The 20,144-nt window shown below is 32.0% G+C and overlaps 3 protein-coding genes across 8 annotated transcripts; 1 reads left to right on the forward strand and 2 right to left on the reverse strand.

Annotated features, from left to right (window-relative positions):
- Positions 1–4,668: 4,668 nt before the first annotated feature.
- LOC103493029 (NDR1/HIN1-like protein 12) lies at positions 4,669–5,602 on the reverse strand. The gene has a single exon (XM_008453648.3). The coding sequence runs from the start codon at positions 5,456–5,458 to the stop codon at positions 4,856–4,858; it is 603 nt and encodes a 200-aa protein (XP_008451870.1). The 5' UTR covers positions 5,459–5,602; the 3' UTR covers positions 4,669–4,855.
- A 2,249-nt stretch (positions 5,603–7,851) lies between these two features.
- Positions 7,852–17,094, reverse strand: LOC103493028 (uncharacterized). Of its 6 annotated transcripts, none has more exons than XM_008453646.3 (13): positions 16,945–17,094; positions 10,840–11,139; positions 10,547–10,759; positions 10,383–10,475; positions 10,199–10,306; positions 9,687–10,091; positions 9,348–9,608; positions 9,035–9,276; positions 8,778–8,945; positions 8,591–8,698; positions 8,451–8,523; positions 8,212–8,307; positions 7,852–8,135 (listed from the first exon to the last, which is right to left on the reverse strand). In XM_008453646.3, the coding sequence occupies exons 2-13, from the start codon at positions 11,128–11,130 to the stop codon at positions 8,052–8,054; spliced, it is 2,142 nt and encodes a 713-aa protein (XP_008451868.1). In that variant the 5' UTR covers positions 11,131–11,139; positions 16,945–17,094; the 3' UTR covers positions 7,852–8,051. The 6 variants fall into 6 exon arrangements, 5 of the variants coding, with proteins under 5 accessions (XP_008451868.1, XP_008451869.1, XP_050943025.1 ...); XM_008453647.3 differs by lacking the exon at positions 16,945–17,094 and adding an exon at positions 16,200–16,345; XM_051087068.1 differs by lacking the exon at positions 16,945–17,094 and adding an exon at positions 16,161–16,302.
- LOC103493027 (protein MODIFYING WALL LIGNIN-2) lies at positions 16,278–17,496 on the forward strand. The gene is made up of 3 exons (XM_008453645.3): positions 16,278–16,390; positions 16,461–16,675; positions 16,933–17,496. Exons 1-3 carry the CDS (start codon positions 16,286–16,288, stop codon positions 17,153–17,155), a joined length of 543 nt encoding a protein of 180 aa, XP_008451867.1. The 5' UTR covers positions 16,278–16,285; the 3' UTR covers positions 17,156–17,496.
- The last annotated feature ends 2,648 nt before the right edge of the window (positions 17,497–20,144 follow it).

A 20,144-nucleotide genomic window follows, 5' to 3' on the forward strand; every position in this document is an offset into this window, starting at 1 on the left:
CTCAATTTCATGTTATGTTTTGTATCTTTCTTAAATACGACGTTGGAGCTCGTAGAAACAAATTTTAAAAACAAAAAAAAAAAGATATAAATTATTTTTCTTCAAAATTAACTTTATTTTAAAAAATATTGGTAAAAAGTAGATAACACAAAAAAAAAATTGAACAAAATTGTCATTTATAGGCCTATGTAGTTTTAAAAAAACGAAAACTAAAAAGTAGATATCTAAACAAAGAAACTAATACATAGGAGTAGTATTCTTTGCAAGCTTGATTTTTCAAAAAACTAATACTCTATAATGTAATTTTTTTTCTAATTCTCAGACTTTAAAAGTTGTATATAAACACCCTCCTTTTAGATTTCTTCTTTAGGTATTTTTTGTTTCGTTATTTAGGGCCCGTTTGGTAACGTTTTCGTTCACTGTTCTCTGTTTTTTGTTCATTCTTTTTTTAGAACAAGAAACAGGAATGTGTTTGATAAACTGTTTCTGTTTCTTATTTCTTGAAAAAAAGAAATATAAACAAAAAATGTGTTTGATAAAGTTTTTTTGTTTTCTGATTTTTTTCGAGATTTATTTTTTATTTTATTTACATCTAATTCAATTAAATATTAACCAAAATTAAAATATATGTCATCCATTAAACATTAAAAAAATTATCAAAAGTTTATTTATTTAATACAAAAGTAGCGGTGCACAAATAAAAATAATAACATAAACATAAAATTGTATTTATCCTTCAAATGTTGTCAAATTTGGTTGAGAATTCTCACTCAGGCCATTTCTCTTAGATGATGTGGACTTACTTCTTAATCCATCAATTTCAACAACCTCATTGATATTTTATGACATCTAGAATGTAATATTAATTTTAAAATAAGTTATTATGTCCTCAATATTCAGAATTAAAAAATATAATAAAATAAAATTTAACATTCAACTCTGCTACCTATAATGCTTGAGAGAAAAACCCACAACGAAAACTCAAATCCGTGCAAAGAGAAAGATGAAAACTATGAATCTGACGAAGAGAAAGAGTCAGACAAAAACTATGGATCCAACGAAGAGAAAGAGTCCGGATTGTAGAGGAAGACAATGAGAGGCAAAGAGGAAGATAACTTCTAGAGGAAAACGATGAGAGAAAGAGGAAAAGGATAGTTATTTAAGGAAGACGATGGAGATAAGAGGAAAAGGAAACCGACAAAAATAATTGAGAAAAATGAAAAAGAATCAAATAAAAATAATTGAGAAAAATGAAAAGGAATCCAAGAAAAATAATTGAGAAACGGGAAAAGGAAACCAATAAAAACAATTGAGAAAAAAAAAAGGAAACCAATAAAAATAGTTGAGAAAAAGTAAAAGGAAACCAATAAAAATAAATGAGAAAAAGGAAAAAGAAACTAATAGAAATAATTGAGAAATGGAACAGAAGAAAATATTTTTTTTCCTAATAATTCCTTATAAAATGGAAAACGTTTCTATTTTTTTCGAGAACGAGAAACATGGAACATTACCAAACTTCTCAATTTCTTAAAGAACAGAAAACAGGAAACGAGAACGTTACCAAACGGGCCTTTACTAACCGATGTTTCAAAAAAAAAAAACCAAACCAAAAGCTTTGAAAACTAAAAAAAAAACAGTTTTTTAAAAATTTATTTTCTTATTTTAGTTTGACTAAAAATTAAACATATTTATTTTTAGAAAGATGAAAATCATTATAAAAATTTGAAAAAAAACAATCTATCATAAAATCAACAATTACGAAATAGAGAAAATGCACAGAGATGGACACATAGATATACGTGATTAGAATTATATTATTAGATCTAAAGAATGTTTTTGCTAGATACAAGCAACATCACTATGTTAGAGAGTATATATATTATACCTCTTTAAACTTTAAAATCAAAATCGTAAATAACCATATATAAATAAATACATATGCGGAGACTTCCATACAATGACTTTGAATCATTTCAATTTAGTAATAGCTTTTAAAAATCAAATAGCTATTCATCCAACGTCTAAATTTACACTAGAAAATAAGCCTTGTCCTCGATTAGAATGAAAGTGAAAAAGTTTTGGTCCTCATCCCATGCTCAAAACTTTATGGAATTTGTAAATTGAAACCAAAATCAAATTAAAGTTTTGTGGTTTTCTTTGTCAAATAAATAAATAAAATGGTCCCTAAGAAGTTATTGTTTCCATGGAGCAATTAAAACACAACCTACACTTTTACGTTTGTGCTTCGATCCATCATCTTGGCAAGTGGCAAATATGAAATAGCCTAAAACACGAGTTAAAATCATTTTTATCATGTTTGAAAATTATTCTAAAACATAGTTTTTGGATCCATTTAAACTTAACCAAAAAATATTAGTTTTCAAAAAAGTCATTTTTATTTAACACCATTTAAAATAAAATTTAAATTTATTTTAAAAGTTATTTTAAGTAGTTTAGAATTCCTTTAAAAACAATTTTAAAATAACTTATTTTCAAAATTAAACATCAAATAAGTTGAATCAAACATATCTTTAATAATTAAAATCAATTTTGATTGTGTGAAAATTACATTTAAAAGTATAAAATCAAATGCTAAACATTTTTTAATGAACAATAACGTGTTTTTACGACGTTTTTAATTATTTTAAAATCATGTTAAACTGATGTCGATCCTCTAATATGATTTCTCTTGTTTTAAAAAAGTTTAAATATTAGTTTAATTCTATATTTTCAAATATGGTCTCATAAAAAAAATTAATTTCAACTATAGATTTTAGATTATGCTTGTATAAGTGAGTTTATTTTTTTAATTTATAAAATACTTTTAAATTTTAACACAATGTTTAGTTAGATAATTAGAAGTGGCTTAGAAATTTGTAAGTTAGTTATTTAAAATTGAAGAGGCATTAGTATTGGAAAGAACTCCCATACTTCAAACCAAGCTTTCTTTTCCTTTCAAAATTTGTCACAAAGTCATAGTTGGTATTATCTGTTAATATCATACTGTGTACAAAGATGGAAATTGATTTTGTATCCTTTAGTCCAACTCAAAAAAGATTGAAATTTTGTTTTCGTTTGATTTAATAGAGTAAATGGGATAGGGATATGAAGATTTGTAAAACTTCAATATCAAAAGAAAAAAAACGAAATATATGTCAATTGTCGTTGAGTCGAGTTCAATAGAAACTTTTATTTTATCATTATTTTTTTTTATAGAAAGCATCAATTTTTTTAGTAAATAAGAGGGAAAGATCAAAATTGTAGAAATATTGTTGTATGATAATTGAATCATGTTTGCTTTTAAGAATTGAAACAATACCCAACCAAATCATTTTGTGACACCATATTTTCAATGTTAAATATATGGTCTTAGGTAAAATCAATATTTTTATTTTATTTTATTTTATTTTGAATATTGAAAAGTACAAAAAAAGAAAAAAGAAAAAAAGAAGTCCACTTATTATTATTGAATGGTGGGGTTGAATTGAATAAAAAGATAATGACATGTCTCAATGTTTATTATTCTTTATGAGTTGGGTATCTTTTGTGTAATAATTAGTCCTTTTAATTGATTAAGATAGGAAGCTCAAATGACCCTACTCAAATTAAATAACCTTACCCATCCTTACTCTAATTTTTAAATCTAATCACCCCTCTAATTACCTCTTCCTCTTCCTCGGCCCTCATCTTACGTGAATATTTTGTAAATTAAACAAAAAAAAAGAAAAAACCATTTTATTGATTTCTATTCAATCGATTTCGAAGTATTACTCAATTTTATGATTAGATTTGAGTGAGATTATAATTTAGTTATAGATTAATCTAAAATAATTGAATGTATTATAATTAATTAAGTTTTACTCTTCTTTATATACCTATTAATTAGTTTAAAATTTTCATAATTCATAAATATTTAAAATAAATTAATAGACATTAATGTCTGCAAATTATAATTGAAATTGAAAAAAAGAGAAACTTTATCCAAGTAGACTTGTTTTTCAAAAACTAAAAACAAAACATTAAATGGTTATTAGTCCTAAACATTTTAACTCTACAAACCATGAAATATAGTGAAAAGGGTAATAGAGAAAAGAAGAATATGGTCAAAACTAAAGCATCCAATTACATAAAACACATGAAGTTGGGATTTGAATTGAACTATAAGCTGATGGGTTTGACATCGTTACCAGAAGCATATTTTCTACATGCTATTTATTTATTTATTTATTTATTTCATACTATATATAAAAGAGAGAATTGAATTCTTGAACTCAGAATGTTAAGCAAGTTGAATTTGAGGTTAATATTACGTAGGTAAGTGAGTTAGTCAATTCTTATCTATTTAGATCTTAGACTTTGACCACTTTCTTTAAATTTTTGCATAAATTCATCAATGACCAATTTTAACCTCAAACATTTAACTATACTCAAAAAGAATACACCTCCATCATTATTATTGATTCGTATTCACTTCTATGACTAAAATCAACTAAATTAAAACAATGTTCAATCTCTAACTTACTAGTTACTAGTGCTATTATATTCAATCAATTTATTTCCATCTTACTATTTTTTTTTTCAAAATACTTAAATATTTTTCATTCATCGTAACGGTAATATTCAAACATAAACATATTAATCAATAGGACACAGGTAAAAGAATAGAAATATGTAATGAGAATAGAAAGAAGTTATCTCATCAAAGAGTTGTCTAATACAGAATGGGAAAAAAATTGTGATGAAATTATTTCAGGATTTCAAATTTTATTTTTCACTAATCCAAATTGGTTTAAGAAGAAGAAGAAGAAGAAGAAGAAAAGAAAAAAAAAATTGATTCTAAAGAACATAGAAGAAATCATTTAACTCTGGAACTGCATGGAGATCTCAAATAAGTTCCATTAGAAGGATGAAATTTAAGCTCACAATGAAGATGACATTCATACTTCACAGATCCAAGCAATCCAACCCGCCATTGAACTCTCGTATTCCCTATCAAAGTAAATGGACTCAGATCTGCCTTCAAATCATAATCAACGGTCTCCATTTGCTCTGGATTCAGAGGAATTGAATTCGAGGCAACAGCGTAATGGAATTTCATTGAACTGTTCTTCTTCACTTCGAATGGATCCGCCACAAGTTGTGCGATCTTGATCTCTAAGAAATGGAGGAAGAAACTCGAATCCGAGAAACTGGCGTGAGCTTTCGCGTTATCATTCTTTGCTTCAACGACGATCGTTAACTGAACTTCGAGGCGGCCGGCGATGTCAATTTGGAAATTGTCGAGATGAGCGTCGAGAATGGAGATGGTCGGAATCCTAGGGTGGATGACTAGGTAACCGATGAAGACGACGATGCCTCCGATTATGACGGCGATTGAAACTACGGTACAGAGTAAGGCAGCGAGCCAAACAAGAGGATGAGTGCGGCGCTTTGCGTCGGAGATTAGTTTCGGTGGCATTGGGCGGGGGCGGTCCACATCCGGCGGTGGAGATTGTTATCTTGTTTTTTGGTGTCCCCTTTGAAATTTGAGGTAATTTGACTGAGCTTTTGAATTGAAATTTTTTGTTTTAATTTTTGAATTTTTATGAAGAATTACAAACTTGAATTTGAAAGAGATGGTTTTGGTATCTCTACCTTTCCTGCTTCTAAAGCATTAGAGTTATGAACTCCAACAAAAAAAAAAAAAAAAAGTTGAAATTTGAAAAATGAAAAATCCTGTTGGGATACCAGAATTTAGAGAGATGGTATAATTTAACTCAGAAGAATCTTTCTTATTGGAAAGTAAAATACCAAACTTGCTCTTATAATTTCTTGCCAATAGCTGGAAACTTTGGAGGAACTATTGAAACCTCAGGAAGCTATTCTATTATTACACACCTTTTTTTTTTTCATTTTTTTTTCTTCATGTAAACTATATAAATATAATTTTGAAAGTTAAGGAATACTACTTCGTGTTAGGGTGTAAATTGGTCGGTCAAAGTCGATTTCTAGACAATCCTTTCATAGGACTTTCTAACGAATAAGACTGTGTTTGCTTCTTATTTAAGAAAGGAGACAAGATGCATCTCCTTGGGTTTCGGGTTCTAGTTAAGGTTTCTTATCCTATTCCAATGCTTAGCTTACCATCACCTGAGATTCTTCTTCCTTGGCATGAAAAATGAGGTAAAGAGAGTTTGAGCATATAAGAGAGAATGACGAGTCATTGACTCGTCAGTCTTGTATGTCATTCTTCTATTATTATAGTTTATGAAATAAAGAATCTTTGTTTTCAAATATAGTGATTATACTTGCTTCACTCGTCACCTCGTATCTTAACGAGGTTAGCCCCTCGTCTCGATGAATAGGAACGAATCAAACCGTTATTACTCGACCTTCTTTAGACATGGAGTCAACCGTCAGGCAAGGAATTTGTCCCTCTTTCATTTTTTTAATTATGGTATTAAGAAGGAACTAAGCTTTTGACAATGCCGATAGAAAATGAACTATTTGGAACTTCTCTTTCTCTTCTGATTTAGCCTTTGGTTTGCTTTGTTAGGGTTTTGAAGGTTGACTATGATTGATTTAGTAAATGTTCAAACCAACTTTAACTATTGAGAAGTACAAACTGTTTGTCAAATGGTTTTGGTTGGTTTAGTTCTCCAAAAATAAGTTTTGAGAAAGCGAATTTGAATTTCTTTCAAACCTATGTCGAATGAGTTCCTCCTTGTTTTCAATTTATTGTCTTTTGTTCGGTTTTTTCAACTCGATTTTTCAATCTATTATACTTTGGGGTAGCTACAAATTTCCTTTCTTCTGTTACCTACTTTCAATAAATATTTTTAAAAACCAAACAAAATTTGAGAAACCAAAAAGAAAAAAAATTACTTGAGGGTTCAAATGTTTGCTTAAAAATGTGATAATCATAGTATGGAACTTTAGAGAAAAATAAGTATAAATGTCAAAACTAGAAAAACTAAAAGCAAACTAGTTATCATAAGAATTGGTTTTGGATTTTTAGAACATTATTAGAAAGCAAGCGACAAAATAAAAAACCTATGAGACATAAACTGTCTCTATAAACTTGATTTTCAAAGATCAAATGACTATCATAAGAAGATCCAAAAATTTGTAGACTAAATACTTATTTAAATAGTTGTTGAAATGTATGTGTCACTTTTATAATTCTTACATGTAAACAATAAATACTACATATAATACACATAATGAATTTTATATTTGAATTATGGTAGTGATTCCCAAAATGAGGTAGCAAAAAGAATTCTTCAGTCTTCCTCTTCTTTACTCAACAAGAACAATAGCTAGTGGCACCTATGGAGGTCTCCCAGTGTTTAGCAAATTTGAATATATAGACAAAAGGTACAAATTAGACTTTCAAGTCACGTCGAGTGATGGATACAAATAAAGGAGGAGGAGAGTAAGATTCTCTATTCTTTTTTCTTTTCATTGTTAATCAATACATAATATAAAATATGATAAAGTCTCAACTATGTCTCTAAACGTCTTGATGCCAAATTTTGGATTGACAAGTTGACTCTAATACCAAAATTAGAGATGGAGAACTCTCAAATGAAGAAACTTATAGGTTTATCTGATTTTATCTTTAGCTATTTCCTAATTTTGTATGTTTTACAATGTTGATTATTCATTTTTTATTTGACCCCTATTTCACTGGTCTAATTTCATCTACAACAATAAGTTTTGTATCTTTGAAATTTGAAATTTATTATAAACATACTTCTGGAAGGTGTAAGATGGAGATTTGACAATTTTTAATCTCCTTTTAACTTCAATTAAATGAGGTTAAATTGAAACGAGTAAAAATGTGAAAACCATAGTATGAAATTCCAAACGAAAAAGAGAAAATGATGATTTTTTATAAGAAAAAATAACATGAAATTCAGTAACAAATAATGCACTTTTAAGTAGCATTCAATACTTCTGCATATTATCCAATGTATTTATAAACTATTAATTTCATTTCATTCATGAAGACAATGAAAAGATCAAATACATACTTAAAAGTATAGAAAACTAACAAATCTTTAGTAGCACTACACAAATCGTGCAACAAATTCGGCCCATTCTACTCGGACTGCATCGATTTCTTCTTGTCCATAGGCATGTATTGTGTTAAACTGGAAAAAGGGATAAACATATTATAAGAATAAATCATATGCAAATCGTAACACAATGATAAATAATAATACGTACAAGATTATTTATGCGGGTGTTAGCGTTTTTCACTAATTCCCGTAGATACTTTTGCACATAGTACCCACACTCTATAGAACCCAACGGACGGGGGCACTGCATGTAAAAAGATATCGAAAGAAAGAAACGTACTTGAGTCGTACACTTATAATGCAAGTTTAATATGGTATAGAAATCAATCCATGCAAACTTATAATGCAAGTTTAATATGGTATAGAAATCGATCCATGCAAACTTACCTTTATAGGTTTCCAACGTATACGAGAGCGATAGTGTTTAGGGGAGTGTTCAAATTGCCAATGTTTCAACGACCTACATAATTTGAAACATTAGAATAACATAATTGTAAATATTAACCATAAGAGTTGAAGACACTTACTTATTTATGACTCCTTGAAATTCTGGTAGAATCTTACTTCGTAAGGGATCCATGACATAAACACAATTTTCTTGAAGATCGATAATAATCAATATCCAATGACAAGTACTAGTAATAATCAACGTTATAATATTATTATTTATGAAACTTTAACCAAGTAGAAACAATTCAAACTGTCATTACTTACCCAGTGTTATAAGGGATGAGCACTAGCTGATCCAAGTTTGCCATTTCTAACCTGTTAATTAGATTTCTAGAACGATTTTCTTGGGATTTTATATGCGATGAAATGGTTGCTTGGTCGACTAGTACAAACCTTTTTGTTATCTCAGACTCACATACATTCCAAAGACACCTATAAGAAATAAAATTTATTATAAAACATTAAAACGTAAACAAACATAATCTATGAATCAAGATGGGTAAAAAATCTGATATACTTACGCAATGTATGTAAGTATACATGAATAACCAATTTCAGTCATTCCACAATATTGTATGATGTCGTCACGGCGCAAATAAATTGTTTTCTCCTTCCCAAAGATATGCTCACTCAAACTGATTTGAATTATATCCTCCACTTGCATTGTTTGCATAGCGTATCTATTTAGGAGCTTAATGGTAACGTGGACGTCCGTATATTTGGAAGATTGTGTAGTACTCTCAGATGCAGTCAGAGATGGAGCCTGCCACAACCAAAATTGCACACTCAAATTGCAAAAAGATAAGGAAAAAAACAAGTTGAAAAAAGGCGTACCTTTTTCTCCTTGGTCACAATTACAAGTTTGCGAGGCCAAGCCACGAAGTTACCAATAGCTTGATTTAAAGTCTCTATATCACCCTTTAGAGGAATTGGTAGTGCAACATCTTCAACCATGGCAATATCAACCGTCACTCTAATATTCTCAGCTCCTAGTGGAATTCCATGAATGGTGGGACATTGAACATCAGACTCGAACATTTTGCCTACAGCAACAACATTGTCCAGAGATCCTATAGCCAGGTGACACGGTATTCCCTTCAAGATTTTAAAAGGAAAAACACGATTAAGGTCATGCCCTATGGTTAAGTTTCAAAATCAAGACACACTTAGTACCTTCGAAATATTTTCAGGCTCTTGAAGAACCTGTACCTCCAAAGTTTCTTCAGACTCTTTGACAACCATTTTTCCTTTTGGACCCTTTTTTCCTTTCTGAACCTTCTTTCCTTTTGTCTTCTTCCTCGAGACACTACTTCGAGATTGTTGAGTCTCATTTTCGTCATTAGATTGTTGAGTCTCATTTTCGGCTTTAGATTGTTGAGTCTCATTTTCATCTTGAGATTGTTGAGTCTCATCTTTGTCTTGAGATTGTTGACTCAATTTCAAATTTCCTCTAGCAACATTGACATGTAAGGCTGGTGAAACAAACTCACCCACTCCCCTTATACGCCCTCTATGTTCTGGCGTGCCTAGTGCTTCAGTCAAAATATCTTGTCCCTTACGTATCGCAGCTAATTCATCCTATCACGAAATTTTCAGTTGGCCCATCATATATATCACATCACGTCTAAGACACTTATTCAAGTACATCATTCGAACCTCGTTAAAACAAAGACATATATTCTTACAATTCGCTTAACACATTCTCTAGTGGCATCATCAAAGCATCCATTATTTTTTCTTTTACGCGCTTCTTTCCATAAAGTTGCTCGATTGCAAGGATCACTTGACAATTCCTATATGAACATACACATCATGCAATTAGCATAACCATATTATCATAATACATTTAATTTAATTAGCATAACTTACCAATTCCTGGGCAAGATTTGCATATCCCTTACGAGAGATGTGATGATTATATATGCATTTCGCCCTTCTTTCCCTTTGAGCGCAACTAAATACCTATATAATAAACCTTTGACTTTAAATTACCAAAAAACTATTCACAATTTTAGAAATTAGAATATAATTACCTCCCACTCTTCACTTAGTCTTGCTTTAACAAATGACTCCCATTGTTTCTTATCAATATGTGAATATTTTTCAGGAGGATATTGCAAGCGAGATGGTTCGTCTTTATATGGAAGTATGTACATTTGAGTTAATGTGGACTTAAAAGATCGAAACTTCTTTGATGCAGATTGAAGAATATAATGTTTGGAACTAAGGTCCACCACGAACGACATCTGGGTATTAAAAATCAAAAGATAATTAGAAATCGAGTAAACTACATAAGTTTGTTACCTTAATGTTATAAAATTCTTACTTGTATACAATCAAAAATTGTATCTTTAAGTTCCTGTGGAACTTCTTTCCAACTATTGTAAGTCACTGGAATTTGTTGTCTAACACACACACCAATGAAACTTTGCATTTTCTTTGCATTTTCTCCAACAGGTTGACCACGATCATTATATTCAATTGTTTTGCGTTCCCCAGAATTTCTGATGTGTAACAACTCGGGCATAATGGTTGGGCCACGTCGAGCAGTCCTCTTGACCTCATAACGAATAAGAACATTTCCCTCATCTTGACTGCTGCTACCCGAATCATCCATTGTATGAATCTGCAAGAAAAGTGCAAAATATACTATCATAAGATGTACCCTCACAGTCATGTCTAGGTCCTTGAGAAAGAAGATGAAAAACTGAACAATTGAAGAGTTCATTGTCCACTCAAGTTCATGATGTTGGGACAAAAGTCGACAACGTGATATGGATTCTAGTATCAAAAAATATTAGAACAAAGACAACAAAGACGCAATAGGTATTAGATATAATCCCTAGTTATTAAGAAATCACTACTTAACCTTAAGTACGTAACTTCATATAACGGCATCACATATCCTAACTTCCTACATACACAACATATTCATTACATACTTTATATATCCACAACATACTGAAAGATAGCATCACATACCCTAGCTTAAAAATACAACACCTGGAAATAAGTGAGGACTAGAAACGATAGGTACAATAAGAATAAGATAATTCAAAGTTTTTCGGTGTGGTTTAAAACTACTTGCATATACAGCAATAAGCTAAAGTTTTCAATAAACGAGGAACCAATAAGTAATAAAAACAGCACATTGAGATTTCTTGACATTCTTAGGAAGCCTTGTAAACAGACCGTCCCATTATTAAATATTAAGATGCTGATCAACATGTTAAATATTAACACTAACGAACATGCTTCCTTTTCTCTAGGTAAATGACAATTTCACATGGTAAATTTTTTCTAGCATGATAAAATCACACAGTCAAACTCGAAGAATAATAAGCGAAAAAATGTAACAATCAATTTTTCATAACAAGTAAATTCATGTCCGACCAATCTTAGCATAAGCTTTTGACAAATCTAGGAAATGGCAACCATGAACAGCTACTACATGTGGGAGACGGAGAACAAAGCAGCGAAAAAACGACACCACAAATTATCAACACACATAGTGAACAAAAACCACAAATAACAAAGAGTGGCGGCAATCCATGTTGCACTAAAAAGGAGCCCACGAAAAACGGCAGTAAGTGGTGACATATCTAGACAACATAGAAAAACCCACTGCACATCTACAACGATGACAAATATGAAGTACAATCACACTGGTTAACAACAAATACACACGAATAGCTGTGATCATTGACTCACAAAAGAAAGAAAAAGATAGAATGCCACAGAGGAAAGAGGTGAAAAAAGACAGTGAAAATGCGAAGGAAAAAAAACATTATGGAATAGATCACATAATCTAGGCCAACGACCGACATTATTGACCGACATTGTATCTTGAATTTTTTGCATTTTAAAGTTTCAACATGTTTTCCCATGTCCGTCATTGTATCTCTTTAAGAAAACCATTGAAGGTCAAGTTTGTTGAAGTACACACTGAGGTAAAGAAAAAATCACTTGATCAAAAGGGATTGACAGAGGAAATGGTCTTCACCATTGAACCTATACTACTAATTTTACACGCACAAATGGTCTTCACCATTGAACCATCTCTGATTCTAAGGTTAAGATCAAAGTTACTCTCTTCCTCATGACAAGGGTTGAACCTTGAAAAGAGTAATATCAAACCTTCAACCTTAAAGAAAGCCATAGATATCTTAACTATTTAAGGATGTAATATAATGCATGAGATTGTTAAACTTTTTAGAAGTGATAAAGTAAAGAGACACCGAGTTGTATAGAAACCGAAGTACCGGGAGAAAAACCACGACTTATTTTTCTTATTAATTTCTCATAATCACAAATGATACAATGGGGAAATAAATAGATTACAGTGTGGTATAAAAAATGAAAGAATATTAGGTCAAATGTCCCTTTGGGCCAAGCCCACTACATTTAACACTCCCTCAAGTTGGGACGTAGATAACAATGAGACCCAACTTGCTAACAAAAATGTCAAAGTTCTGTCTGAGAAGCCCCTAAGAGAGGACATCAGCAACTTGTTGGCTTAAAGAAATGTACGGAATGCATATGCTCCCATTGTCTAGCCTTTCTTTGATGAAGCATCGATCAATCTCAACATGTTTATTTCTATCAGGTTGAATTGGATTGTTGGCAATGCAAATGGCTACCTTGTTATCACATAATAACTTCATTGATATCTCACAATTCTGATGAAGATCAGACAAAACTTTCTGGAGCCAAATTTCCTCATATATCCCCAAACCCGTAGCCTTATACTCGGCCTCAGCACTGCTCCTGGTCACGACTCCTTGCTTCTTACTCCTCCAAATTACAAGATTGCTCATACAAAGATACAATAATCGAAGGTAGATTTCCTGTTAACCACATACCCTGCCTAGTCAGAATCAGTATAGACCTCAATAATTTTCTATCTGCCTTTTTGAACATCAATCCTTTACCAGAAGTCATTTTCAAGTATCTTAGGATTCTATTAACGGCCTCCATGTGTTCCTTATATGGAGCCAACTGCCAAGTATGAACTGGCTCACAACACTCACACTGGTCGAGTATGGAACAAGTAAATCAACTTACCCACAAGACGCTAATATTGTTCTTTATCAACTTGAATTGTATCACCTGAAGTTTACAGTTTACAATTAACCTATCAAACCATGCTCCAGGTGATTGTATTAGACCATATAAAGATTTTTGAAGTTTACATACCTGATGCCCAAACTAGGCTTCAAACCCTAGAGGGGGGCTCATGTAGACTTCCTCCTTCAGGACCCCATTCAGAAACACATTCTTAACATTCAGCTAATATAGAGACCGATCTTTGTTCACAGCAACAGATAGCAGGACTTTAATTGTATTCAATTTAGCAACTAAGGAAAAAGTTTCTGAATAATCAACACCATAGGTTTGAGTAAACCCTTTTGCAACTAACCTCGCCTTGTGTATGTCAATGGTTCCATCTACTTTATATTTGAGAGTAAACACTCATTTGCAACCCACGATTCTATGTCCCTTGGGTAGAGCGTAGATCTCCCAAGTCTTATTCTTATCAAGAGCCCTCGTCACTTCCATGAAAACATTTTTCCGAATATCCAAAGAAGGATCGTACTCATCAAGGTTCCCTAAATGATCCTATTCAGCCTCATCGCCTATAGTTTATGCTCTAACCTTAATCTCATCACGGTTCCCTTTTCTTTTACATTTTTAGGAACAACAACATCAAACCTATCATTCTCACTCATTTTACTATCAACACATAATTCAATAGGGTTCATCCTACCTTGATCTCGATAAAGTTTAGAGTCTTGGACCGAAGCCGACTGATCAGTAGAGGACTTAATTTCCTTTCTAAGATTTCTCCTATAATATGTTTTCCAGGAGACTTGGTTAGTGGGTAGGACTATGAGTTGAGGATAGGAATCAAATAAGATACTAGGAGTAGGTTCGATAAACTCTAATGTACAATTAGACTCTTCACTCGCACTCTCCCTATTAAGAAGGGAAGGGGTCTCTATCCAAGTATACCACCATAAACAATGTCAAACCTAGGGTTAAGTCTTGCAAGGAAGTCATAAATATTGTTAGCTTCTTCAAGTCTAGCATACTATCTATCGTCATTCGAAGTATCCCATATTGTTTCTCTGCACAAATCCATCTTTTTCCAGAGAAGAGAAAGCTTATTGAAGCAGGAGGTTACATCTAGGGTTCCTTGCTTGCAGTTACGGACTAGTTTTCTTAGCGTATACAACCGAGAAGCGTTCTGACGCTTCGAATAAGTTGTCCCATGGATCCTTTGCAGTAGCTGCATAAAGTAGAGGCTGCCTATTGTGATTTCTTACTATTAATCAGCATAGACCGAATAAAGGAGTCCCCCCTTTCTAGAAGCATTCTAAGGTATCACCTGGTGGAGGACGGACAGTCTCCTCTGTCAAAAAGCCAAATTGGTGGCAATCCTCGAGAAACATCTTGATCGATTGGGACCAGGAAAAATAATTTTGATCATTCAGCTTCTCCCCAGGAAAAATTCCAATAGATGGCGCCAGAAAAGCAATTATATAAATTGAGGACAAGTTAAGGAGCGAAGTTATCGAGTTCTTGGAATACATCGGTAAGTTGGTTGATTTGGATTGCGTCGAGGATTCACCAACTTCAAATCCAGATTTATTTTACCCTCTATCAATCCTAGAACCATGGATATGTCGATGGCTAGAAGGGTATTGCGGTTGGACTTGGGATGACAGATGGGAGAAAATTGGCTGGTTTCTGGAGGTGTTCGATGGTGGCGCGTGAACGGTGAGATGGACCGCGTGCAGCTGGTCTCTGGTGCTGGGCGGGCTGTGCGGCTGAATCCGATGGTGGGTCCATTGTGACTGTCGACGTCTTTTGAAGCAGGTGGAGTAGCTTCTTCACGACAGCCTCTGTCTCTATCTGGGTTTCACCTATACCGGTGTCTAGGGTTTCGTCTTTATCTCACTCTGAAACCATATTAGAAGCGATAAAGTAAAGAGACACCAAGTTGCGTGGAAACCCGAGTATCGAGAGAAAAACCACGATTTACTTTTCTTATTAATTTATCATAATCACAAATGATACAAGGGGAAATAAATAGAATACAGTGTGAAAAAAAAAAAAAGGAAAGAATATTAGGTCAAATCTCCATTTGGGCAAAGCCCACTAAATCTGAAAAAGCTCATCAACAAGGATAAGTAAATCCACATGCAATAGACGTGGTCTTTCAGTTCTACATTGTATTAATCTAACTTGACTAAATATCTTGGGAAAAAGAGTTCAACAATTAAGGATGAAGAGGGGAGATAAATTAGAAAACTTAGTATCTTGAAAAATATACATAAGTATCAAATATTATATGTGGTTTTTGGCCAAATGATGGAACAGTCAATTAAAAAACTGTTCGAACTACATCATCCTTTCAAGAATTTAACCTGAGATAAAAAAATCTTTTGAAATTTAAAGTAGTTTGTTTACAAATTCCCTTTTAAACTTGTAATTTACCTTCATTCATTTTCAGTTTTCACATACATCTATCTACAACCCTATTGGAATAGCCAGTTCTGTTCAAGTTGTTCTCAATTAAACCAAACAGGTACCTCTCTTTCCAAGCAACTGAAAAAAGGCTCTTGAAAGAAAAATTTGAACTACCAACACAAAAGTAACAAGCAATCCCATGCGAAAAGGCACCTAAGCTCCCAATTCCTCTTCAGTCACGTTGAAGCTAACCATTCCTGTGTTTTAAATTCTTCCTCCTAATAACAACACAGCCTGCCATGGGAAAACACTGTTTTGGCTACGCCTTAAGCCTCTCCATTGTTGTCTCACTAGCACTCATTGCCTTTGTCTCGTGTGTAGCTGCAGAATTGCACAGAACAAAGGTACAGACTCAAAATTCTCTTTGTTAAATAAGATTTTGGTTTTTGACTAACATTCCACTGTTTTTGGTAGACGAAAGACCTCAAGTTGGATGGGAAGTTATGCTATTTGCCAGAAAGTCAAGCATTTGGATATGGGGTTGCAGCTTTGGCCTGTTTGGTTATGGCTCAAGTTATTGGGAATATTTTACTTTGCACGAGTTGCAGTATCAATTCAAGAGAGAAGAAGAGAAGTGAACAACCTCCTAAAAGACCAAATTTAGCCACATTTTTTCTTGTTGTTTCATGGTAGGTGTGATTTTATTTCTCTCGTTTTAACTCATTCATCAACCCCCAAGAATTCTTCCAAATCACCAATCAATAGGCATAATTTTCAATTTAATCTCCCATATACTCAAGAGCTCATCATCTGATCTCATTCATCTTCAAATGAAATTTAATTTGATAACATTTCATTCTTGATTCAGAATCTTCGAAGAAATTCTTAAGATTTACAGAGAAAATAAGAATCGAAATATGATTGAAGAGTGGATTTGATGTTCTAGGGCAAGCTTTACCGTGGTGATATTGCTACTGATTGCGGCGTCGAGTATGAGCAGACAGCAGCCGTACGCAACGGGATGGTTGGGCGGAGAGTGCTACTTGGTGAAAAGCGGTGTATACGTCGCCGCAGCAATTCTAATCCTCATCTCGATATGCACAACCGTAGGCTCAGCCGTAACAGTTCGAATGAACGAATCCAGAAAATCTACCACGCTTCCAAAATGAGAAAAAAAAAAAAAAAGGCTCAAAGAGTAGAGAAAAATAAAGGCGTGGCAACGGCAACGGCAATGGCAACGGCGGCGATCGGCAGCCTGCAGCAAAAAGCTCCGGGTTGCTATGCTCGTGTGATGGTGCCTCAGCCGAAAGGGCTGTTGCTCGGGTTCACAATTTTTAATTCGGTGAAAATAACACTTCAAAAATACTTTCGTGTCCTCAAAATTTAAGAAAATTAATCCTCTTAGGTAGAAAATAAATTTGAAATCTAGCAATTTAATTAAGGTTGCTTTCTTCAGGGTATGTGTTTGATTCTAATTTTATTTCCTTGGGTGTGAAGTGAGGTTTAGAGATTTGAATCAACCTTTTTTTTCCTTACATATATATATGTGTGTGTGTTAAGCATATTCTAAATTAAATTTTAATGAATATGTCCATAGGGAGAAATTTTAATTTTCTTTCCCCTTTTTGGTAATTAAATAATTTCATACTAAATACAATGTTAAGAAAATAAGTTTTATTTAAAAATTAAAGTCCAATAATAATAAAAAAATTGTATTTTATCTTCTTCCAATTCAAGTTGAATGATAGTCTTGTAAATTAAAAAAAAATCGAAAAGTATATTTTCATAAACAAAACATAGATTCAATCACTATAAATTTTTTTAGAAAATCATTTTATCTAGTTTTAATTGGAAAAATATTTTTCTAAAAAGAACTCATTTTGTATAATAATCTTGGTTAAAACAATATTTTCCCTCTTATTAATATATGGGATATTTTCATTTTAGTAATCATTTGTAATCATTTAGATTTATCTTTAATTTTAAAATATTGATAAAAACAATAAGGACTAAGATTATAATTTAACATAATCCTTATTGTTTCAAATGGCAGATTTTGTATCATATTGGCCTTTTTTTTAAAGAGTAATCTCATAGCTCAAAGTTAAGGTGCACACAAAGACACAATAACAACGAGAAAAACATCGTAAGCAACAATTAACAAAAGGAAAGCATAAACAATTAAAGGAAAAATGTCTCGAGGAAAAGATATTGTTTTGAGTCCCTCAAGAGAAGCTCCAAACCATCAAACTAACACATAAAATTCTCAACCATAATAGTCTGAATAATAATCTAGAGAGCGTGTAGAGTAGCATCGTAGACATGCATATTATGTTCATGCAAAATATGATAAATAACAAGAAGTACACCAAAACATGATAAATAACAACACGTACACCAAGCACCTCTCCAAGCACATGCTTTAGCTTATAAGTTTTTTGGATCCTTAGTTATTTTTTTGATATCTTTAAATATTAACATTAAAATACAAAGACAAAAATAATTACATTATAAAGTTTACGAACTAAATTATATTGTCATGAAATTGAAGTACATAAATTGCAAATCAAAGTTCATAAATGACATCGTTGTTTAGTGACCAATAGTTATTTTTAGCCAACAAAATTTACAGGAGTGAATGCGAGTTAGGTTGGGGAATTGTTTTGGGCAAACTCGAAAGACTCGACTAGAACTCAACCCATTCTTTAAATTTATGTGAGATTATGTTCAATTGTTGTGTTAATATTCATGTATTACTTTAAAATTCTTAAATTTAAATCCTAACACGTGACGAATAATTAAAGTCTTATTAAACTTGAACGTTAGATACCAAATATTCATAATATATATAGTACAAGCTTTAAATAAAAGGAACTCTTGCAAATATTATCATAAATTAGGCTCATAGCACATTATTTTTACATTTGTAAAAATAGCAAAATTGAAGCCCAGCCCACATTTTAAAAATACGAAATTACGAAGCTACCCTTTAGTCATTTCACATATTTTTCTTCCCTTCACGTTTTAACTTTTCATCTGATACCAATATATACAGTTGATACACCAATATATACTGTTGATACACCTGATTTGTTTCACTGATGTACTACTCATACACTTTTTTTTACTCTCCAATACTTCACTAATACATATTATTAGTTTGAAACACTTGATATGTTGTTGATACATTTGCTCAACTATTGATACACTCAATCAAATAAATACACTTGATGCACTAAGAATGATACACTTTATATATCATTGATATATTTGTTATTGTTTGCTGATACACTTGATAGATTTAATACACTTGATCACTTGCTAAACTTCATTGATACATATTATTAGTTTAAAACACTTGATATGTTGTTGATACACTTGCTAAATTGTTGATACACTCAATCAATTAAATACAATTGATGGACTAAGCATGATACACTTTATGTATTGTTGATACGATTGTTCTGGTATGTTTACAATCTTAATAACATGTTGAACATCATTACTACTTATAGGCAACAAATTAAAACTGAAAGTTCAATACATGACCCAACCTGAATTTCAGTACGAATCATGTTCACAGATGAATCAAATAATGATATCACTCCATCAATCAAAACAAAATTTGTTTTGTAATCCACGTAGCAATGTTTCTCATCCCATTGACCACTCTGAAAAACAATTACGGCAAGCTTAACCATAACTACAATGAATTGCAACAATTTTAGAAAAATAAAAAATACGTAGTAAGTGTATTAGTCAATTAATATGTATAATATCGGTACATCATACTACTGATATAAAAAAATGATACAAATTAAAAAAAACAAACGTAACTAAATAAAACCTAACGGATCTGCAAAGCCTGTTTCGGTAAAATATATGAGGAACAAATAAAAGAGAAAATAACAAATCGTAGCCTTAATTTCAATAAATAATAAATATGAGCTATTCACAGAAAGAAGAAGGAAAAGACAATGATCAAACTCTCTTACCAATTTCAGACACCAAATACGTACATAAGTATAAGAAAGAATATTAGGGCTCTAAAAAAGGGAAAGAAATACATACATAATTCTTGTTTTCCCTAGAGAAAAAATGAGAAGAATAAGAGAAGAAGACGATAAAAAAAGAAGCAGACGAAGAGGGAGAAATCTA

This window comes from Cucumis melo, chromosome 7, assembly GCF_025177605.1.
Source record: "Cucumis melo cultivar AY chromosome 7, USDA_Cmelo_AY_1.0, whole genome shotgun sequence".
In the NCBI taxonomy this organism is placed as follows: domain Eukaryota; kingdom Viridiplantae; phylum Streptophyta; class Magnoliopsida; order Cucurbitales; family Cucurbitaceae; genus Cucumis; species Cucumis melo.